The sequence below is a fragment of the Pseudorca crassidens genome, chromosome 20 (genome assembly GCF_039906515.1).
Source record: "Pseudorca crassidens isolate mPseCra1 chromosome 20, mPseCra1.hap1, whole genome shotgun sequence".
NCBI classification, from domain to species: Eukaryota; Metazoa; Chordata; class Mammalia; order Artiodactyla; family Delphinidae; genus Pseudorca; species Pseudorca crassidens.
The window spans coordinates 12,940,027-12,963,751 of NC_090315.1; the positions used below are offsets into that span (position 1 = coordinate 12,940,027).

Below are 23,725 nucleotides of genomic sequence, written 5' to 3' on the forward strand. Positions count from 1 at the left end.
AGGGAAGTAAAGGTGGGTGTGAATTCCTATAGGTGTGTATAGGAAGCTGAAAGAAATTAATGACTGATTAGCCTTAGTTTTATTTGTTGAGAATGAAAGGGTAGGGTTGGGGGATGTTCGTGGGAGTGTGGTGACTGACAGGGGGTTGACCAAGAAGTCGGAGTGGCACCTATATGTACCACTTTGTCACCATTCTTCTCTGAGCCAATCTCAGCCACCTGAACCAGGGTTAGGGATGTGCTGATAGATGAGGCAGAGGCAGGGTGTACAGGAACCCAGAGCGCGCTGCCCATTTTCCATTTGCCCTCCAGGCCCACCTCCACCCTTCTCTGCCCGTATGAACAGCATCATCCAGGCTGCCTTGCCCTCTGACTTCTAACTGGGTCATTCTGGATATGTCACCTCCTACTCCCAGCTCTGGATCAGTACCGTGGTTTGTTTGTTTGTTTCTTGGTCATGCCACGTGGCTTGCAGGATCTTAGTTCCCCAACTAGGGATCGAACCTGGGCCCCTGGCAGTGGAAGCACGGAATCCTAACCACTGGACCACCAAGGAATTCCCACTACCATGGTTTTTTGTCCCTTTTCTTTTTTGGCGGGGGGTTGGGGGGAGCCATGTGGCACGCGGATCTTAGTTCCCTGACCAGGGACAAAACCTGCGCTCCCTGCATTGGACGCACGGAGTCTTAACCACTGGACTGCCAGGGAAGTCAGAGTACCGTAGTTCTGAGAGTGGCTGCACCCTCCACAATGCTGACGCTGCTCAGGTATGTTCCACGGTCTCACCGGGCTCCAGTAATATCATTTCCTCTCCTGACCCCTGCAGACCTCAGAGTGGTCCCAACTTCCCGCTGTTTTCACCTCCCTTGTTGGTTCTCTCAACCTGACCCACACTCTGAGCAAAAAGTCCCTTCATTAAATGATCTTTGAAATCCCAGCTGTGGTGCCCTCTGTTTCCCGCCGAGACCCTGACTATTAGAGAGCTAGCCAGAGAGATCAGATGGTCCAATGTGAGGCTCTGGCTGGGCAGGGAAGGGAGAGGAGCCAGGAGGGGTCTGGCCAACTGGCAGAAAACAGAGGGGTCAAGGGAGTGGAGCTCTCTCTATGAGTTGATGCTACAGGTGTGATGGCAGCGGATGCCTGCCAGGCCTGGAAGGAAGGTGCTGGGATCAGAGCGCAGGATACTGGATTTTGAACATGGAAGATAGTACTGGGTTGTGGTTAAAACCAGGGATTTTTAATTTGGGACCCAGAGAGTGCTCTGTTACAATCTTGGCTTTGCCACTTTACTAAATGTGTCACCCAGGGAAGTGACTTCACCTTCCTGAGTGTGTATCCTCGTCTTTAAATACCAAGCCTACAGGTTTCGGGGACGGGTAAACATGTAAACCGTTTGGCACAGTGCCTGGCATGTGGTATAAGTGCTCAGTAAATGTTCACTGTGTGCACTGCCCTTCCGGGTCATGACTAAGTGTGGTCATGGGAGTGGACGGCTGGTGTGGGAGGAAGGTCACCAAGGATGAGGTGGAAAGAGACTAAGACGCTCGATAACTAGAAGGATGGGTCACCACACGGAGGTTAAGTATCCCAGCAGAACGGCGGGGGCTGGGGTGGACAGGAAGTCTGTGAGGATGTGCTACAGTCTTCAGGAATGAGGGGGAGAAGGCAAGGAGTCAACAGATGTCAATGAGGAAGTGGAACAGAGGGTGATAGAACCCGGGGACCTAAGGCTCAAGGAAGCCTGGGTTCTGTGAAGCCAGATTAGAGTTGGTGTCTGCCTCATCTGAGTTCCCACAGTGATCACATCCCTCAGTGATCACATCCCCCACAAAGCCAGAGCATGGCAAGAGAGGGATTGGAGCTGACCCATCCTCTAGTAGCTAGAAGTATACCCTGGTAAATGATTGTTGAATGATTTGGGGGTGAGGGAAGGAGAAAAGTCATGGGTAACATTCAGTAAAGGGGCAGAGCCAGGATTGTAACACGGGGCTCTCTGGGTCCCAAATTAAAAATCCCTGGTGTTACAGAACAGACTCATAGACATAGAGAACAGACTTGTGGTTGCCAAGCGGGGGTCGGTGGGAGAGGGGAGGATTGGGAGTTTTGGGTTAGCAGATAAAAGTATTATGTATAGAATGGATAAACAACAAGGCCTTACTGTATGGAACACGGAACTACATTCAATATCCTGTGATAAACTATAGTGGAAAAGAATATAAAAAAGAATGTATATGTATAACTGAATCACTTTGCCGTACAGCAGAAATTAACACAACATTGTAAATCAACTGTACTTCAATTAAAAAAATAAATAAAATTTTAAAATCCCTGGTTTAAACCACAACCCAGTACTGTCTTCCATGTTCAAAATCCAGTATCCTGCGCTCTGACCCCGGAACCTGACTTCCAGGGCTGGCAGGCCTCCGCTGCCATCACACCTGTGGCATCAGCTCATAGAGAGAGCTCCACTCCCTTCAGCCTTCTGTTTTCTGCCAGTTTGGCCAGACCCCTTCCTGGCTCCTCTCCCTTCCCTGCCCAACCAGAGCCTCATATTGGACCATCTTATTTACCCTTGACTTTGTTCCATTTCTCTCTCTGCATACTCTTTACTTTTAATAACGTAATGCTTAAAAAAAAAAAGCAACCTCTTACTCAGTTTAAACAAATGTTTCCTGAGACCTTTCATACATGGTATTCCACCTGTCTGGAATACCCTTGCCCATTCTTTCCACCCGAAGATCTCCTACTCCTCATTCAAGAGTGAGCAGAAACTAATCATGAGGGAGAAGGAAGATAAACCACAATGGTATCCTACCACAAAATTAAAAGTGTCTGACAATACCAGGTGTTGGCAAGGATGTGAGGCAAAGAGAACTCTCACTCAGTGCTGGTGGGACAGTAAATCGGTATAAACAATTTAGAAAAGAAATTTGTCAGTGTAGTAGGCTGAAAAACGTCCCCCAAGGAAATTCCCCAGCAGTGGTTAGGACTTTGCCCTTTCACTGCAGGGGGCACGGGTTCAATCCCTGGTCAGGGAACTAAGATCTCGCAAGCCATGCAGCACAGCCAAAAAAAAAAAAAAAAAAAAAAGTCCGTGGCTTAACGTCTGGAATCTGTGAATGTTATTTTATGTGACAAAAAGAACTTTGCAGATGTGATTACAGATTTTGAGATGAGGAGACTATTCTGGATTATTCGAGTGAGCCCTAAGTGCAATCACAAGTATCCTTATAAGAGAGGCAAAGGGAGATCTGACACTGACAGAGAGGAGGCAATGTAACTACAGAGGCAGAAATTGGAGTAATGCAGCCACAGACCAAGGGATACTGGCAGCCACCAGAAGCCAGAGTAGGCAAGGAACAAATTCTCACGTGGAGCCTCCAAGGGGAGTACGGGCCTGCCAACACCTTGACTTCAGCCCAGTGAAACTAATTTTAGACTTCTGGACTCCAGAACTGTGAGAGAATACATTTATGCTGTGTTAATCCACTAGGTTTGTGGTAATTTGTTACAGCATTCATAGGAAACTAATTAGGCAGTATTGACCAAACCTGAACATACTCTTGCCCATGTCCAGGAATTCTCCAATTCTCCTTCCAGGTATATCCCAACAGAAATGTAAGCATTGGTCTTCCCTGTTGGCGCAGTGGACAAGGATCTGCCTGCCAATGCAGGGTACACATGTTCGATCCCTGGTCTGGGAAGATCCCACATGCCATGGAGCAACTAAGCCCGTGCACCACAACTACTGAGCCTACGCTCCAGAGCCCAGGAGCCACAACTACTGAAGCCTGCGTGCCTAGAGCCCGTGCTCCGCAACAAGAGAAGCCCCCGCAATGAGGAGCCCGCGCACTGCAATGAAGAGAAGCCCCTGCTCGCCGCAACTAGAGAAAGCCCACGCACAAAGACCCAACGCAACCAAAAATAAATTAAAAAAAAAAAAGCATTTGTTCACACACACACACACACACACACACACACGTAAGAATGTTCACAGCATTATACAGTACAGCTCCAAACTGCTAACAACCCAATGTCCATCAACAGTGCAATGCATGAACTAACTACCTGTGGGATGGTCATACAATGAATACTATGCAGCAATAAAAATGAGTCAACTACAAATAAACAGAACGTGGAAGAATCTCACAGACACAAGGTTGAACAAAAGAAACCAGACGCAACAGAAAACATATTGTATGATTCCATTTATATCAAATTCAAAAAGAGATAAAACTATTTCATTGAGTGACATAAAACTAGAAAGTTAAAGAAAAGCAAGGAATTATTACTGTAAAAGAAAGAATAGTGTTCCTAGCTAGGGGAAGAGGAGTTGTGATCAGGAGGGTGCACATGACAGAAAGGGGGTGGGGGGAATTCTGGGGTGTTGCTAATGTATGTCTTATCATGGGAGGCATGGGTGTTTCACAACAGCTTATTAACTGTACAATTTATGTTTTATGCACTTTTCTGAATGTTATATTTCACAATTATATGTTATATTGTGGTATTTGTTATATTTCACAAAAGTATCTTGGCGGGACTTCCCAGGCGATCCAGTGGTTATGACTCCGCGCTTCCACTGCAGGTGGCGTGGGTTCGATCCCTGGTCGGGGAACTAAGATCCCTCATGCCGCATGGCCAAAAAAAAAAAAGTATCTTGGTGGCGGCGGTGGTGGTGATAATTTTTAATAAAATGAACAGGGAGCTTCCCAATCCATGAAGATTTCCTGGGTCCCTCCATCCAGGGTCATCTGAGCACCCCCAGCCTCTGCTGCTTGTTCAGTCACTGACCACTCTGGGCTGTGACCCCCAGTGTCCCAGTCTGGCTCACCCACCAGAACAGGAGCTGTCCAGAGCCAGCACCCAGGCTAGATCTCAGGATCCCCAGCAGAGGCCAGCCAGCCCAGGGCTGGGCAACCAGGAGCCCTCTCGGAACATGTGCTGCTGTGCAGGTACACTGGGCATGCCTCACCTACCACCTGACGTTGTCATTGTCAGGGCCCCTGTGTGTCTGCTAGCAATGTGGCAGGAGATGATTGCTGACCGAACGAGGGCGTGGCTGACTCTGCATTGCCACTTACCTTTGACTCAGTCCATCTGTCTCTCTACATCCCATTCAGGAATGTTCCCTAAGGCCTCCTCGAGGAATGTTCTCTGCCTGGAATGGCCCCTCTCTGTCATTCTGCTGAACTCCTACTCATCCTTCAAGAGCCAGCTCCAGGTTCCTCTCCTCTGTGAAACCATGGCCCGCCTTCCTCTGAGCTCCCACAGGCCCCTATTTCCCTTGGCTGCAGCCTGTCCATGTCCTGCCCCATAGAATCTTTCTCGACTTCTGAAGCTCTCTGACCTCCCTGGGTTGTCCTCTTAGCCTGGGTCTGACCCACTTAATAGGCCTCCTCAGGACTCTGTCAAACACCCAACACGGGCTCTGGCAAGCCCAGGCGAGCTCCCTAGCGCATGCGCGCAGGCAGGTTCTGGAAGCGCAAGACACTGCCTCGAGGTTCCTGCCACCGCGGACTCTTGGCACACACTGCGCCTGCGCAGGCTCCCGCGGCCTCCGGCTCCCGCGGCCTCAAGGCTAGGCTCCCTTACTTCCGGCATGCATTTGCCACGAAAGATGCACACCCCGCTCCCCACCCCCGACCCCGGCTGAAAAGGGTGGAGCGGGCGGGGCCTAAGGCATCGGGCGGGGCTCGTAGGAGTGAGGGCCTCAGGAATAGGGCGGGGCTGAAGCAGGGGGCGGGGGCTTCAGCAAGGAACTGAACTGGTGATGGGAGTGGAGGTGGGTAAGGGCCAGGGCCTGAATCTTGTCCGCTAAAGAGGCTGGGCCCAACGCTGGCAACCTGGAGGTTGGTGGGGAGACGCCCCAGGGCCTGAGGGAGAGGCGGACGCTGAAGTTTAGCTCAGGGTAGGTCAAGCAGCAGCCCCCACCCCCCAAGCACGGGAAGCCCCAGGTAGAGGAAGACCCCAAATGTTGACAGGTCGTGAAAAGAAAGCCTGTGTCCCACACCAGCCAAGGAGACTCCCCTAGTTGAGGGAAGGAGAAAGCACCTGGAAGCCCCCACCTGCCTTCCCAACCTGACGGCATCCACCAGTGGAGAGCTGTTTTCCATCTCAGTGCTTCTCTACTCCTGCGGCAAGTCACTTCCAAAATCCCTACTTCACACAGCTGGCTAAGTATTAAATAGATCTTATCTAGGTGCCCAGCAGACATTACCTCCCTCCCAGAGAAGGTAAATGGAGACAGTCTGGGATCACACAGCAACTAGATGGATCAGGTCTTGACTCCTGGACAGGATTCAACTCCTAGACTTGCCGCTGTATCCCTGTATATCAACACAGGTCAGGGGTCCAGGACAGGTTCCCAGGCGTGGATAGCTGCATCCTTTCCCCCAAGAAAAGCCGGCAGTTGGGAATCCCTGCCCTCCCCCTCCCCAACTCCCAGCCCAGGTCCCCTTCTCGCCCAGGAAGGAAAGCTCCCAGTATTGTGTACGGAACTTGAGTTCCTACACTCTTAAAACAAGGAGTAGGGAAACAGCAAGAGGCCACAACCTCAGCTGCAGCCACGGGGCAGCAGGAAGTAGTGTTTGGCCTCAGGAGGAGAAACAACAGAGATCCAGATTTAAGGTTAGTAACTGTCCAGAAGCTGTGAGGGGTGAAGAGCCACCTGGAGAGGGGCTCTAGGCAGAGAGCACTGGCTGCCGACCCAGTTGGTTTCCAAACCCTTGGGCTCTGTCGGCCTTGGAGATAGACAGTTAGCCCACCTCACCGAACTAGTTAAAAAATACCAGCACTCCCAAGGACATACAGGAGCGAAGCATGTGTGAATGAGGTTGAGAGAGTCTATGACTCCAAGGCAGTATGTCCTCCTTCAACAGATGAGGAAACTGAAGCCAAAAGGAGGGCAAGACCGTGGCAGCAGCCGGCACATGATGGTCCAGCATCCTGCACACCCTCCAGCCAGATACCAGGCGAGGAACTCCGGGATTGGTACTGGGCCCAGGCTCTAATCAGCTCCTTCCTCCAGCCCATAAAGGAAAGAGTACAGCCGTGATGCCCACCTATGCCCTCTCCAGGGCAGTTTTATTGGTGTCACTCGTAAAAGGCCTTTCCCATCAGCCCCAAGCCTTTGCCTTCCCTTTCTGAGAAAGAAGTTGGTTCCTGGTCCTGGCCTCCTGGGAAACAGCACAGTTGGTCTGATGCCGCTGTAACACATGTGTGACACTCGGTGCAGATCCATGTGCAAATCTGCGTCCAGCTTCGGGGAGCAGGAGAAGGGGGAGAGCCAGGTCTGTGTGTGGAAGCTGGGCAGAGCCCGGCTGGCTGTAGAGATGTGCGGGCAAGGTGAGCAGGCCCCAGATGCACCCCAGCTCCAGTGCCCACTGGTGTGGCTGAAGCTCAGGGTTGGGGGGCGGTATAATCAGAGATCCTGAGAGAGAAGCCCTTAGGCCAAAGCAGTAAGTGGAACAGGCCAGGGCAGGAGCCCAGGAGAGATTTCAGAGGGGGCAGCGTGTGTGCACGCACACAGCCCAGGGTCAGGAATACGATGTGCAAGGGGCCTTTGGTGTGTGGCTATGCCTCCCTTCCTTTCGGATCTGCAGGCCTGAGCCCCTGGCCTCCTGAAGCTGAGGGAACGCACCTAATGGGCGGGGTGGTGGTGGTGGGGGGTGGTGGTAAGGGGCGCGGGGGGCGGGGGGGCGGTTGGAAAGGAAACTCAGCTGGAAGTGGTTTAGGCCTCAAAGCCCACATCCTGTGGGAGGGTCTATCAAGGGGCCTGGCTGTCACAGTCCTCAGAGCTAGTAGAGTGACAGTCCTCTAGGAGTAGAGATGGTCGACATCCTCCAGGGGAGAAGGTGGCCCAGAGGCTAGGAGGTGGGGTCAGTCCTGCCAGATCCAGGATCAGGAGGCCTCAGGCAGGCCTTCCCCCCTCCTCCTCCATCAGCAGCAGGCGGCGCCGGCCAGCCTCGTAATCAGCCTCGTCCACACTGACCAGCAGGCGGACAGCCTCCCGGCCCACGGCTTCACGCAGAGCCTCAGTCAGGAACACGCCCCGCAGGGCCTGCAGCAGGGCACCACTCAGGTAGTCACCCCAGAAGGCGTCCAGATAGGAGAGCTCTGAGAACTTGATGTCACAGACCACAGAGCCCAGGTCCCGAGAGCGCAGCACCGCCGTGGCCTGCCCAAACACGTCCAGCTGCCGTGCCAGGGCCTGGGGCCTCCGGGATGCCACGCCCTGCTCCAAGGCCGGCCCATGCTCGCAGTACTCTGCTCGCACCCTGAGCCGGATGTCTGCGGAGAAGGAGGGACTGGTCAGGGAGGGGCCGACACACGGCGCAGCGGGGCCAGGGGGAAGAGGGGAACCGCCACCCTCCCTCGCTCCCTCCAGCCTCCTCCTGCTGCCCCTCACTGTGGGCTGCACTGCACCAGCCCCACAACCTTCCCCCTTCTGGTAACCACACCCAAGTACGGATGACATCCTCACTCGGCTTCTCTCTTGTGGTCTGACCTGTTACCTCCTGACCTGGTGGCCTTGCTCTTCCCCTCATGTGCCCCACTCCAGCCTCACCACCTCCTCGCTGCCCCCCCCCCCCACCAGCAGGCAGGTTCCGCCCGGCCCTGCCTCTCCTTCAGCCTGGGGTGTTCTCTCCCCAGCGCCCACGGGACTTACTCCCTCACTTCCTACAGGCCTTTGCTCAGAGGCCACCTCCCCAGTGAGCCTACCTCGACCACCCTGTTTACCACCACCACCCGGCCCCGGGATTCCCAGTTCCCCTTTCCTTGCTCCATTTCTTCCCAAGGCACTTATCACCTTCTAACCTACCCTAAGCTCTCCCTTACCGTCAGGCTTATCACCTGTCTCCCCCGCAATGTGAGCTCCCTGAAGGAAGGGATTTTTGTCTGTCTTGTTCATTAGTGTAGCCCCGTGACATACAGTAGGTACTCAATACACATTTGTGAAAGAACCAACGCACGAATGAATGGACTTGCTTTTAGGTAAGCAGCTTTACCCCTCTTGCGTCCTCGAACAGGGACATTCATGTGGGGCCAGTCATATCCTCAGCCCCACAACCACCAAGCAAGCACCAGGCCCAGGAGACTCAAGGCTGGAACTGGGCTGGCTCTACTGCAAGCAGGAGCTCTCTTTCCACAGAGGCTGCCAAGAAGGTGGGCTGTTAAGCCCATAGCTGCTGGGGGCCGTTTTGCCACCAGGAGGGGAGAGAATGAAACCTACACAAGGCCAAGGACAGAGAGGAAAAGACTCCTGAGGTTCATCACGTGTGCGTGGAGCACCTGGATCTTCAGCAATAACCAAGTTCCTTTTTGCTTAAGCCAGTCTGAGTTGTGTTTGTCACTTATAACCCTGCCTACATCCACCCAAATGTGGTGGCAGTTCTGTGCAGGGGATAGGACACGGAACTTCCAAGGCTATCCCTGTAAATGTGATATCAGGCATATCACCTCCCTGTGGGATTACTGAATTCCCACCTGTGAATCGGGCTACTAACAGAACTTCCTCTGCACTCACAACACAGGCTATCCTGAGGATCTGCTATAAGCTGGAAATGACAAGCAGCAGAATCACAAGAACTCATTTAATTCACAAACGACCCTGTGAGGCAGGCCCTATTGTCACCCCAACTTACAGATGAGGAAATGGAGGCAAAGAGAAATGATTTGCCCAAGGTCGCACGGCCAGGGAGTAGCAAGGCATGACAGAGGGCACTGACTCTCCCACACCCCACAGAGCAGCCTCAGGTCAGTGGAGCTGATTCTAATCCAGGAGCCTTCAGGCGCTAGCTATGTGACCTGGGACAAGTCACCACCTCTCTGAGCCCAGGTTCCTGCCTAAACCTGGGGACAACCCCTACTGGAAAGCCTGTTCAGATGACGGTCCACCAATGGGTGCTAAAAAATGGCAGCCACCAGCAGCTCTGATGTGCCAAAGGCTTTGCCCTTGGAGATTCAGCCTGATCAGCCCTGTGGGGCAGGGGCCACAATGAACCCATTTGACAGATGAGGTAACTGAAGCTCTGGGAGGGGAAGTGTCATACCCCTGACTCCTTTCACCTTTCAAAGACTGTGTCACCACAGAGCAGAAAGTAGAAGGCAAGTCCCTGCTTCCCCAGGCGACTTCTCAGCACCACCCCCTTCCTCCTCCCACCCCAAACCCCAAATGCTTCCTTTTTCTGCCTTGAGGGGAAGCTCACCCTCTCTGCTTGAGGCCCAGGAAAACCTACCTGGCCTTAGCCCCCAGGACTTCCCACAACACTCAGACCTGGCTCCCTCCATGCTAAGGATCAGATAAGACCTCTGGGCCCACATCCTGGACTCCCGAGTGTCTAACCACGCCTCCGTAGCGTGGGCTGGGAGGCAGGGGGCTGGAGGAGCAGCACCTGTCCAAGGCCACACGGGCTGCTCAGTGGCAGAGGCACAGAGCCTGGTGGCGGAGAACGACAGACCTTGAGGCGAGTCCTGGCTCCGCCACTGTCTAGCTGTGGGGCCTTGGGCATGTGACCTCACCTCTCTGAGCCTCAGTTTCCCCATCTGAAAAACAAACAAACAAGAGGTCCCTGCTGCACGATGGGGTCATGAGGATTACATTAGGCAACTCATGAAGCATGTGACCCAGGGCCTAGATGCCGAAGGCACCCCAAAACAGGAACTGTAATTTCAACACTCACCTCTCTACCACCACAGCCCCTGCCTAGGCCTCGCCCTCTCTCACCTGGGCCCCTGAGCCAACCTCCTCCCCTCCCCTCCTCCTTCAATCCCAGCTACATCCTCCCATACCCTGCCCTCCAGTCACAAGGGAAGTGGTCCCAGTACAAGCCTTACTCACAAAATGACCTGTCCACCTCTTCTGACCAGAATGCCCATCACCCACCAAGGCCCGGCTCACGGGACCTGTGGCCCGCCCAGGTGAATCCCCTCCCAGATGGCCTTTATCCTCAGCACAGACTGCTACTAGACCTGCGGTGGAAACTGTCTATTCACCCAGAGCCCACCGGGCATGGTGGGGGTGGAAGGAGGACAGGATCAGGGGGGACCCTCATGTGTCCCATTCATCCTTCCATTCAACAGACATTTACTAAGTGCCAGGGACGGTGGGGAGACACGAGCCACAGGTGGGACTGGAAGACATGTAAGCCCCAGTCAAGGAGCACTTTGTATAGGCCAGACCCTACCCAGGTGCTTTCCCTGTCTTAACCCCTGAGTCCTCACAGCACTTTCATTATCCCAAATACAGGTGAAGACATGGCCCAACCTCTGGTCTGAAACACAAGAGGACAGTACACAGAAGGGGAGGACAGGGAAACTCCACTGGAGAAAAGGAGAGATGTGTGTTATCTGAGCCACCACTCCACCCCGGCCCTATCATGGGCATCACGCACACTCTCTCTTTATTCCTCGCCAAAATAATTTAACCGTAGGTGACACTTATATAGTACTTACTGCACTACCGTCACACATTTCACATCTATTGACCTTTTTTTTTTTTTTTTTTTTTTTGCGGTACATGGGCCTCTCACTGTTGTGGCCTCTCCCGTTGCGGAGCACAGGCTCCGGACGCGCAGGCTCAGCAGCCATGGCTCATGGGCCCAGCTGCTCCACGGCATGTGGGATCTTCCCGGACCTGGGCACAAACCTGTGTCTCCTGCATCGGCAGGCGGACTCTCAACCACTGCGCCACCAGGGAAGCCCTATTGACCTTTTTGATCATGCCTGCAACCTTATGAGGCAGTGCTATTGTCCCCTTTTTGTAGATGAGGAAACTAAGGCACAGAGGATGAGTCACCTGCCCAAGGCCACACAGGCAGGAAATGGCAGAGCTGGAGTTCCAACCGAGATGCCTGGCTCCAGAGCCCAAGCTCTTTTAACTATCCCTATCCTGTTTGCTGCCTCTCATACAACCATACACAGAAGTCCATAATTAAAAGACATTCCAAGGGTCAGGAGAGGAAATTATAGAGAACGATTTAGATCGAAACAATCAGAGAGGACCTCTCCAGGAAATGACACTGGAAGTAAAATGTGAAAGAGGACAAGTAAGTCGAGACAGGAAAGCAGTGAAAAGAGAAGAGTGACTTTCCCAGAAGAGGTCGGTGTGTGTTAAAGTCCAGAGGCAAAAAATGAACTTGGGGCATTCACAGGCTGGGGGCCAGCATGGTAGAAAAGGGTACAAGGGGACAACTGGAGGCGCAGGGCTGACCACGCCCTGGCAGGCTGGGGCAGGGAGTCTGGGGCCTCCTGAGCTGACCACACCTCTCTGCACCTCGGTGGCCTCCTCCATAAGACAACCTCACCCCAGTACCTGTTCTCATGGGGCCACTGTGAGGATTACAAGGCTGGATGCAGCAGGAAGGAAGTGGCCTCAGGATACCAAGACAACTCCAGCTGCTCTGCAGAAGCAGCAGGGCGGTCAGAAAAGGAGCCAGGGCAGCACTCAGGGAAGGCTGAAGGTAGCTGAATAGTTTCCTCCGGCCAGGAACACACCAAATGCTTGGTCAACAGCATTTGTCAACAGTCCCTCGCCAATGGTAGGGAGATGCTCCCTGCCCCCAGGACGGAGGGTGGGGCCCTGTCTTCCTCCAGAGGAGAGTTGCTCCCGCTTCCTGCACTCAGGTGGGCCCCCACACTTTTTAAAAAAAAATAATAAATCTGTTTATTTATTTTTGGCTGCATTAGGTCCTCGTTGCTGCGCACGGGCTTTCTCTAGTTGTGGAGAGCGGGGGCTACTCTTCGTTGTGGTGCGCGGGCTTCTCATTGCGGTGGCTTCTCTTGTTGCAGAGCACAGGCTCTAGGCACGTGCGGGCTTCAGTAGTTGTGGCATGTGGGCTCAGCAGCTGTGGCTCGTGGGCTCCAGAGCACAGCCTCAGTAGTTGTGGTGCCCAGGCTTAGTTACTCGAAGCATGTGGAATCTTCCTGGCCCAGGGCGGATTCTTAACCACTGCGCCACCAGGGAAGCCCCCCAACACTCTCTTGTTCCTCTACCCGACACCTCATCAGTCTCTCTTCTGGGACAGAATGGGCCGCAGAGGGAAATGGGAGGGGCTTTCCAGTGGGAGATCAGGAAAGGTATGAGGGACAGGCCCAGGCGAGCAGGTGAGCAGCGTTCTGTGCCAGACCCTGTGCCGGAGGCCAGGGATGACTCTCACTCAGGTCTTCCCTCCGGGAAAGGCTGGGGACACAGAGGACCTGTGCCCAGGAGAGAGAATCAGCCAGTAAGCTCTAAGGGACAGACTCCACCCTCCAATGCCACACCAATACCAGCACCTCCTCTGGACAAAAGCCGGCTCCCTCTCCTGCTCCAGTCTGTTCCCCAAGGCACAGCCAGAGTCACGGTGTCACTGTAAAGTTCTTCAACCTTTCCTGAACTAATGGATGGAGGCAGTGAGCAGCTGCTGCCACCAAGGGCAGTTAAGAGACAAGCAGCCTCTGCCTGCTTCCTAAAGGAAGAGCACAATACCACCTAGGAGGTGAGCTTGAAAAAAAACAGAAGGGGGGCTTCCCTGGTGGCACAGTGGTTAAGAATCCACCTGCCAGTGCAGGGGACACAGGTTCGATCCCTGGTCCGGGAAGATCCCACATGCCATGGAGCAACTAAGCCTGTGCACCACAACTACTGAGCCTGCGCTCTAGAGCCCTCGAGCTACAACTACTGAGCCCGCGTGCCACAGCTACTGAAGCCCGTGCACCTAGCACCCATGCTCTGCAACAAGAGAAGCCACCGCAACGAGAAGCCCACGCGCAGCAACGAAGACCCAATGCAGCCCCCAAAATTAATTAATTAATTAATTAAAATTATTTTTTTTTTAAAAAAAAGGGCATTTCCTGGCGGTCCAGGGGTTAGGATGCAGCACTTTCATTGCCAAGGGCGGGGGTTCAATCCCTGGTCAGGAAACTAAGATCCTGCAAGCCGCACAGCGTGGCCAAAATAAGAAAATAAAAAAACAAAACCATCAAACCAGAATCTGATCAAGGCTCTCCAGGCCCAACTACCAACTTTCAGGAACTACGACAGGGGAGCATGTTCAGTCAGTCCTGCCACAGAGCAGTCTGCAGAAGCCAGTCTTCGGGAAACACTACGGGACAACTTTCAGGAACTACGACAGGGGAGCATGTTCAGTCAGTCCTACCACAGAGCAATCTGCAAAAGCCAGTCTTCGGGAAACACTACGGGACAACTACTTTCAACAGATACAAGGGTGGTGGGGGAGAAATCAGAGGTGATGGAGGAATCCTATAAATAGGAGAGACTGAAGAGAACCAATATTTATAAGAATTAGAAATTAAAACACTGAGCAAACACATGAGAGTAAGAAGTTATTGTTATTTTTTTGGTGTGATTTTTTTTTTAAGAATTCTTACTCTTTGTTTTTTTTTTTTTTGGCTGCACAGGTTGCAGGATCTTAGTTTCCCGACCAGGGACTGAACCCGGGCCACAGCAGTGAAAGCGCCAAGTCCAAGTCCTAACCACTGGACCGTCAGGGAACTCCCCAATTCTTATCTTCTAGAAATACACAGTGAAAAATCTACCAGTGAAATAAAAGGACACCTGGAACTGACTCCAAAACAACGTGGCTAATGAAACAAGATGAGCCATGACCTGACAACTGCTGAGGTTGGGGGCCGGGGAGCCAGGATTCGTTATGCTAATCTGTCTGCTTCTATTTCTTCTCCATAGGAAACACTGAAGGAAAAAAAAGCAAAGCGCAGCCTGTCATTCAAGTCCTCCCACTGCTTTCCATCATTTAAACAAACGCAAAGCCTGGCCCGTGGCTCCCAGGCTCTGCAGGATGGGCCCCTGGTCACCTCTCCTGCCCTCACCTCCTGGCAGCCTCCCCGCACTCCCTCTGCTCCAGCCCTGCCAGCTTCCTCTCGGTCCCAGTACCACCACTGCCATGTCCCCACACAGGCCTCTGCTCCTGCTGTCCCTTCAATCTGAAACACCCTGCCTCAGCCGTCCACACACTCCTACCTCTTCTCCTGTCTTCTGAGAGGCCTTCCTAGACCACCCTACCTTGAAAATCCACCTAGAACTGCATTTTCCATCATTCTCTACCCCCTCCCCCTGGCTTGTTTCTCTTCACAGCTGACATCTGAAGTTTCTCTTCCTTCCCTTAGCCTTCTCCTCCCACCAGAACACAAGCTCCATGAGGGCAGGGGCCTCCAGTCCCTTCTGTGGGATGTAAGCAGGTAGTCAATGCTCTATAAACACACGTGGAACAACCAAATGAGCAAACCCGAGCTTCGGCCCAGCCCTGCCCCTCCGCACAATGGGGGACGGCATCCCTACCTCAAGGGCCGTCTTGAGAATTCAAGGTCAGGTGAGGAGCACACTCAGCGCAGGGCGCAGTGGACGGCCCTGAGAGGGATGTGGAGACTCAGAGGTCCTGTGTCTGAGCCCAGGATCCCCCATGGCCCCTTCCTCACACTCTTGGGGCCTCCGGAGTTCAGTCTGGTTCTATCCCTCAGTGGAAGGCAGCTGCCTAGGGCTCAACCCCCACAGCTATCACAGGTGAGGAGGAGGCAAGAATGGCAGACCCGTTCCTCACTCAGGTCTGGAGGGACCTCCTTCCACCCCTGGGACTAGGCCATCTCCATTTTCAGGGCCCTACTGGGGAAAGCCTCACTCCAGCCCCACCCTGCCTGGTGAGTCAGCAGTCAGACCTGCGCAGCCACGCCCCACAGCAAGAGACAGCCACACCCAGGGTCACAACCTCCCCACCCTCAGAGAAGAGACGGAGGCCTCCAGCAGCAAGACCCCTCACGGCCTCAGCCTGGCCTGCTCCCTAGGGAGGCAGTGACTCTCTAGGCCACCCAGCCAGCGGGTGGCTCTGGTAATTAACTCCTGACTCTGGGGAGAGTCACGACCAAACAGCCACCCCCTCAAGTGCGGGCTGTCTGAGGACTCAGGCTGGCTCCACTGGCCTGTTCCTCCTGAAAGCAGCCAGCACAGGTGTCTACAGCCTCATCTAGGGAGCGGCTAGGACCACCAGGGTCTGGGAGACCGCAATGGGCACCGGGAGGAGGCAGGCTCATGCACTCTGGGGGCTGGAGGCTCTGCAGATGGCAGGAGGAAGCGCCCTGAGGCCAAGGTCTCCTGGGGGATGCAGAGCTGCTGCCACCTGCCCTTCAACCTTCCCTCCTATAATTCCACCCCCACCCACCCAGCCTGAGCCTCTCACCAGCTGATACCCTCTGTGACCAGAGCCTTGCCCAACTCAGAGAAGGGGGTACCAGAGGGGCGTGTGGGAGTGTGTGAGAGAGTGTGCGCCCTACCCGTGCCTGTGTCCTCCCCTCAGGACCAGTGAGAAATTTCTTAAGGGCAAGGTCTGCATGAGTCTGCATAGCAGAGTCCCCTAACCCATCCAACCCACCTGTCTGCAGGTACAGTCAACCCTATATCCAAAATGTTTATTTCCTTAAGTCCACCTCCTTCTCACCCTCTCCAACGCCACTACCCCAGGCCAGACCTCTGCCTCATCCCTGTTGGACTGTGAAGCCCCTCCACTCGTTTCCCTGCTTCCACTTTGTTGGATTTATTTCATGTGCACCTACAGAGCATGTGCTACATGTCCAGCACTGTTCTAAGCACTTTGCAAATTGTAACTCATTTATTAACTGATTTTCCAGATGAAATTGGAGTTCCTTTAAAAACTGGTATCAGATCACTTCACTCCCCTGCTAAAAACCCTTGGAAAGCCCTTGACTCATAGAATAAAATCTAACTCCCATCTGCTCTGAGGCCTGCCAGGCCCAGCTGCTCAGCCCCTGCCTGGCTCCTCCAACAAAAAATGACATTGAGGGCAGGGGACTGTCAGGAAAGGCTTCCTGGAGGAGGCAGCACACAACACAATCCTTCAACTATGGGCAGGATGTAGACAAGCGAGTAGGCAACAGAAAAGACAGGGATTCCACTGTGCTGTACAGATGCATGGAGCTGCTGCCCACCCACTGGGTGTCACACCCCAGATGAGGGCCCATTCTCCCACCCTTCAGCTCTACTGGCTGCAACGGGCACTGCACATGCACTCCCAAGGCATGCACAGATACCTACCACAGGTCACTTTGCCTTCTGAGGTAGGTCCGGCTGGCTCCTGCTGCTGCTGGGGGGTGGCTGGACCTCCTCTCTGCCGCCGTCTGGCGCCACCACTGGGACGGCCCCGACTCCGCCGCTGCCGTTTAGTTGGGGGAGAACCTGAGGAGAGAAAGATGGTGTAGGTTGAAGACCAGATGATGGGTGGAGCACCAAGGTGGGTGCCCAAGGAAGCGCTCAAGGCTGGACTCCACGCTGTCAGACCCTGGGTGAGCCCCTCTGCTTCCTGGGCCATAAGATGGCGAATAAGTACAAGTTAGCATCATCTGGAAGGACAGACGAGCACACCCCACCACCTGGCAGTCCCACTCTCAGGTGTGACCCCAGAAAAACCCTGCCTACTCACCCCAGGAAACAGGCAGGACGCCAGTAGCTGGAGCTCTGTTTATAGTTCCTAACCACATAAACCTGAAGACAATGTAAATGTCTGGCAAAAAGTACACGGAGTAATTTCCACAATAGACTGCTTAGTGAACTAAAGCAAGTGAAAAACAAATATCTACAGTTTGCTATGTTTTGTATAAAAAAGGAGGGGAAACAAGAATATGTACATTATTTGCTATTTTTGCAAGATGAAACACTGTAAGGCTATGTTAGAAATGAATGAAATTGATTATCTACTAAGAGGGAGAAAGATACCAATGGAAATGATACTTCTAAGAACACCTTTCTTACATACTTTAGTTTTGACTTTGGAATCACGTAACTGTTTTACAACATACTCAAAAATTTAACAAGAAACAAAAGAAACAAACCATAAAATTAAACAGAAACAAATGAATCTAGTATATATAAAATCAGTAACAAGAAGCAGAAAAAAAGAAGGACCTTAAGTAACTAGGAGGAACATTCTGACTGTAAACTCTCAGTAGGATATACTCTGAAAACAATTAGAACCACAAAAGTATCTTATGTTTCATTCAGTAGACACAGCAGTGGTACTGACGTTATAAATTTGAAGCTATTTCATTATTGTTGTAAAATAAAGCAAAATAAATCCATGTCTTAATGTTACCAAGAACCAAGATTTTCAGTGTAAGACAAAAAGGTCCTCGTAGGACTACTGAGCCCGCAGGCTCAGCAGCCATGGCTCACGGGCCCAGCCGCTCCGCGGCATGTGGGATCCTCCCGGACCGGGGCACGAACCCGTGTCCCCTGCATCGGCAGGCGGACTCTCAACCACTGCGCCACCAGGGAAGCCCCTAATATGAACTTTTACGAAAAGCAATTTCTAGTTCTGTTCACTGTAAGCGCCTAAAAACAATGCGCATACTCGGCACCCAGATCTTGGTCTCCAAATACCGCTGCCTCTGAGAGAAACCAGGCTTCTGGAAACAGCTGATTCCAGGGCTGGGGAAGGGAAAATACAAGTGAATCCTGGACATCTTGCAGTCCATCTTGCAGTCCTACAAAGCAGGAAGCACCCAAAGAATGATGGAGACACATCAAAAGGACACAGGATGTAGCCAATTTGAACATCAGGAAGAATAACTAATTGATTATAACAGTAAATAAATAAGAATATATGAGTCTATGGTGACACCCCTCACTAAGTAAAGAGAGGGAGGAATGGAGGGAAAGAAAAAAGTAAAACTCCTCTTGAGAAAATACCAGCTAATAGACATAGGAAAGAATTAGAAAACCACCATTTCATGAACACCAATATAGTAACTGGTTCAGGCAGAGATCACCAATGGCTGCTAAACCCACTGGGGATGCTGTTGGTGAACACGACGTGCCAAAGTGTCATCTCATAGATTTACTAACCACAAGGGGAAAAAATATCTCTGTACGAAGGACAAATACAGCAGACACCACCTTAACCAAGTGATCGAACTTGCTCACTCACAACAGGAAAACCAGGCCTCCTGATGTGAAGACCACGGCATCAACCAAGGAGCATTCCAGCCAAAAACACGTAACCTGAATCTAACCAACTCTCCAAACCCGATTCCCAAACTACAGGGGACAGACGGATAAGTTAAATGATACCATCAGGAAATTATCAGGCATGTCCGGAAACAATCAGGACATTGTACAAAACAAGTGGCCTGGTCAGTACGGGGTAGCGGTGGGGGGGGGGGTTCCATAGTAAGAGATTAAGGAGACTAATAACTGAATGTACAGCAACACAACTATGAGTGGATCCTGAAAGTGCAGACACTATTGAGAAGATCTGAAAATGGACCATTAGGATATCAGAGAATAAGTACTTCTGTCCTTTCTTAGATATGACAGTAGTCTTGAAGTGGTTTCAGACAATCTTCTGATTCTCAGGAGATGCCTGCCAATTTCGGGGTAAAGTGTCCTGATGCCTATAATTTACTTTCAAAGAGTTCAGCAAAAAGAAAACAGAATTAGGGACTTCCTTGGTGGTCCAGTGGTTGAGAATCCACCTTCCAATGCAGGGGACGCAGGTCCGATCCCTGGCCGGGGAACTAAAATCTCACATGCCACGGGGCAATTGAGCCCGCAAGTGCCTCAACTAGAGAGAAGCCTGCACACTGCAATGAAAAATCCCAAGTGCCGAAACTAAGACCCGACGCAGCCAAAAACAAACGAACAAACATTAAAAAGAAGAAAAAACAGAATTACACATACATGCACATAAAGCAAACCTGGCAAGATGTTAAAATTACTGAGTCTACGTGGAAGATACAAACACATTCACTGCACTCATCTTTCCACTTCTCGGTATATTTGAAATACGTTTGAATGATTAAAAACTTGGGGGAGGGGAGGAGAGTGGATAAATTAATTGCCATGGCAATTAAACAAAACCAATTAGAAACCCAACATGAATAAATCTCAGAAACATGTCCAACAAAGACAGCCATGTGAAGAATGATACCCATGACGTGGTGCCATTTAAATGACATATAAAACCACAAGAAACAATTCCGTAAGTTGTTTCTAGACATGTGCTTTTGCAACAACAAACACACACACAAACACAAAGCAAAAATGAGACAGAATCACCCCCACGGGCTCCTTCCTTGATGGGTCAGGATGGGGTAGGTTCATCAGGGTTCAGAAGGGAGAGAGAGAGACTGCTGGCGCGCCCACAGGGCTGGGCTCACCTGTCTCCCACTGACCCTGCTCAACATTTGAAGAACTCCTTGACTGCTGACTGCGACGGCAGCCGCCCTCCGTCCTCTTTGAAGAAGAGCTGGATGTGCCATAGCTGGAGCGTTCTGGAGACACTGTGGGGAGAGAAGAATGGAATGAAGTATTCAAAGCCTGCGACTTCTCCCAGGCCCAGCCTCCAATTCCCACCCCCTCACCCCCACCCCAGAAGAAAACCTGCCCCACAGGGTGCCTGAGTTCCCCAGAACTCAAAGCCCAGATACCCACTCCCTCTCAAACACCTGCAGCCCAGTAATTGTTCGGTGCCTCCCGGGGTAAAAGACTCATCACCTTCTGGGGCCACCCAATCCACGTGTACAGCAGCTCCAACTGTCAGTTATCCTGTAAGCTGAGTTATGGTCAGGATTCCTGCAATGCTGGCTGCCCCCATCCGTCAACTGCCCCCGGCTCTCCCTGAGGCCCCGAAGAGTAAGCAGGCCTCTGCAGGGTCCCCAAATCTTCTCTTCCAGAGCCTGACCTCCAGACATATTTTTCCAAAAATGCTGTCAGTTCTGCACAAGGGATGCCTTTTTCCTGGTTACCCAAATCCCATGGGCTTACCCTGGGCAGGAAAGCTCACAAAACCCCTCCCTAAACTAGCCACAGCACCTCTAGTAATCCCGCCAAGGGCTCAAAAGCTCAAAGCCAATGCACACAAGGGGCTCTTCACCTTCTCAGGACTGCTGTCCTATAGGAGCACTCCCCTTACAAGGATTAAGGGCACCAACTCTGGAGACAAACCAGCAAGGTTTAAATCCTAGCTCCCACTTTCTATCTGTGTTATCTGCAAGCTCCTATGTGGCATGGCTTCTCACCTACCTCTGTGCCCTTACTTTGACCTCTGCTCCTGCCACACTGGCCTCTGATAATGCCAAACTCAGTCCTACCTCAGGACTTAAAAGCTTGTCTTTCCCTCTGCCTGGAATTTCCTACTCTGAGATCTATGCACCAGGGTGGCAGTGCAGCCTCAGTTCAAACGCCAACTTCTCAGAAAGGTCTTGACTGGTTATGGAATCTTTCCGGACGCACAGGCCCAGCCGCCCCGCGGCATGCAGGACCCTCCCGGACCGGGGCACGAACCCGCATCCCCTGCATCGGCAGGCGCACTCCCAACCACTGCACCACCAGGGAAGCCCTGGTTATGGAATCTTAAGGGGGCCTCCTTTCACTCTGAAGCATTCCACTCCCTACTTCCTCTCTCTGCTCCATTACTCTGTTTCAGTCCTTCCATAACCACATCTAAAAGTAAATCGTTCAAATAAAATCATCTTCATATACAGAATAAAAGAAAGTAAATCGTTCACCTGTCTTACAGTCTTGATACTCCTCCCAAATGTTTGTTCCTCATGGAACACTTTGTCAGTCCCGTCAAGCTGTATCTCCTGTTCCCTATTCCCCGGGCACACAGGATTCAGCTGTTATATGTGGGCAATCTGCCTAAATTCTCCAACCTACTGCTTTCCCTGTACAGTGGGGACGGTGACAGGACTTCCTCTTAGGATTACCGGGAGGATATAGGATGATAGTACATATGAAGAAGGGCTTACTGCTGTGCCCGGCAAGAAGTAAGCCCTCTGTAAACAGACGCTACAAACATCACTATTGATGTAGCCAAATCCCACAGGCTCACCCCTCCCAATGTCATGCCTCCTCCCTCTTGTGTTGCTCATTGATACCCTGGGAGGAGGAAAGAGTGCGATGGGACACGTACTGAGATGGCACTCTCCATATCAGACACCGTGGAGGCCCAGCGAAAGCAAGGCCCTCTCCCCACCGGAAGTCTGTCACCCTCCCATTCCACGATACCTGGCCAGCGCCTCTTGCGCGCCAGGTGTGGCAGCAAGTCGTGACGGGACAGCACGCGCAGGAGTTGCCCCAGCAGCCGCAAGTTGCTCTCGTCGCACTGCCCGCGGCGCTCCAGCTCCAGCAGCAGCTCCAGGCCGCTGCGGGCGCGGGCCAGGCCGCCGGCGGCGCCGGGAACCTCGTCCAGCAGGAAGGTTAGCAGCTCCAACTCGCACTCGGTCAGTTGCCCGCCCACCACCTCGAACATACGGTGAAGCGACAGCATCCCGTAGTAGTCCAGGCACTCATCCTCCTCCCAGCTCGGGGCCGGGGTCGACCCGGACAGCGCCATACCCGGGGGAGGGGGGCGGAATAAGCTCAGAACCAGGGCCTAGAACACACACAGCGGGGAGGGGGCAGTGGTCAGCGACGCGGAGGCCCGGACCTCACCCCCGCCAGTGCGTCTCCCCTTCCGAGTGCCGCCGGGCAGGGCCACCCTCACATCCCAGCCGTTTTAGCCTCCCCCTTCTCCCACAAGAGAATGGTATCGCCCGAGGTCCCCTAGTAACAGGTCCAGACGCCAGACCCCTCTTGTCCTCCGACCAGTCGGGCAGGCCCAGCCCGAATGCCCCTCCCCAGGTGGTATGTTCCGAACAAGCCTCCCACCCGACTAAGTGACTCGGTCCGAACAAGCCTAGGGGCCCAACGCGGGGCACCCCGCCAATTGCCCTTTGACTATGGGTACTACTGTCCAGACATGTTCCTTGGCTGCGTCCAGAGGTACTGTCCGATCAGCCCCACAGCTCCACCTAAGTGGTACAGTCCGAAAGTGACCCTCTGCCCCCTACAATGGGACCGACCAAAGCAGCCCTTCGCTCCACACAGGTGGCGCTGTACGAATCCGACCCCCTCGCCCTGTAAGGGTGGTACCGCCCTCTCCCCAGCACCCAGGTGGTCCGGTCTACCCGCCACCAGTAGCTTGTAGGCCTCTCCACATCCTCACCGAATTCCGGCGCCTCACGACTCCTGGGCGACGGCCGCGGCCACTTGTTTTGTATCTTTCTGGCACCTTCTCTATTATTACGCCTGCGTCACCTCGCTCCTCCTCCTTCCCCCATCTCGCGCAGGTGCGACCGCCACGCCCCTTAGGCGCAAGCGCAGAGAGAGGCTTCCAAGCCCCTCCCTCCGGGCCCGCCCCCAACCGTAACGTCCGGCCGCCCTGTACTGCGCTTGCGCAGAGCGAGAGCGGTTCCGCGTCTGGGCTGGATCTGGTACCATTTTGCCGGATAGCTTCTGCCGGTGACATAAGCTACAGGGTCCTTAGTGCCCTCACGACCTGTTGAAACTACTTATGTCACGGACTACAGCCCCCTCCTTATCACGACCTAGACGCCCACATTAACCACTGCTCCCAGCTACCCATGGCAAAGGACCACAATCACGACCGTACTGGCTCCGAGTAGCACCCAGGTCCCTTATGATCCGGACTTGGACTCCCCTCCGTTAGACTGCCCCTTACTTCTTTTGGAGACCTACATCCCATCTGTGCCATCTCATGATCTCGACTGCAATCCCTCCTCATCCAACAGAAATCCCCCATCTATAAGTTCCTTCCCCAATCAAGACCAAGACTCCCTCATCTCATCTTAGGAATCAATACCTCCTTCCTGATTACAATAGGCCCCTCCATCTCCACTGTGCACCTCCTGATGGA

General features: G+C 52.9%; 1 protein-coding gene across 1 annotated transcript; it reads right to left on the reverse strand.

The window, feature by feature from the left end:
- Positions 1-6,649: 6,649 nt before the first annotated feature.
- DEDD2 (death effector domain containing 2) lies at positions 6,650-23,157 on the reverse strand. Its single transcript, XM_067720055.1, has 5 exons — positions 23,015-23,157; positions 22,036-22,402; positions 20,184-20,306; positions 17,065-17,205; positions 6,650-8,291 (listed from the first exon to the last, which is right to left on the reverse strand). The coding sequence occupies exons 2-5, from the start codon at positions 22,361-22,363 to the stop codon at positions 7,912-7,914; spliced, it is 972 nt and encodes a 323-aa protein (XP_067576156.1). The 5' UTR covers positions 22,364-22,402; positions 23,015-23,157; the 3' UTR covers positions 6,650-7,911.
- Between the last annotated feature and the right edge of the window lie 568 nt (positions 23,158-23,725).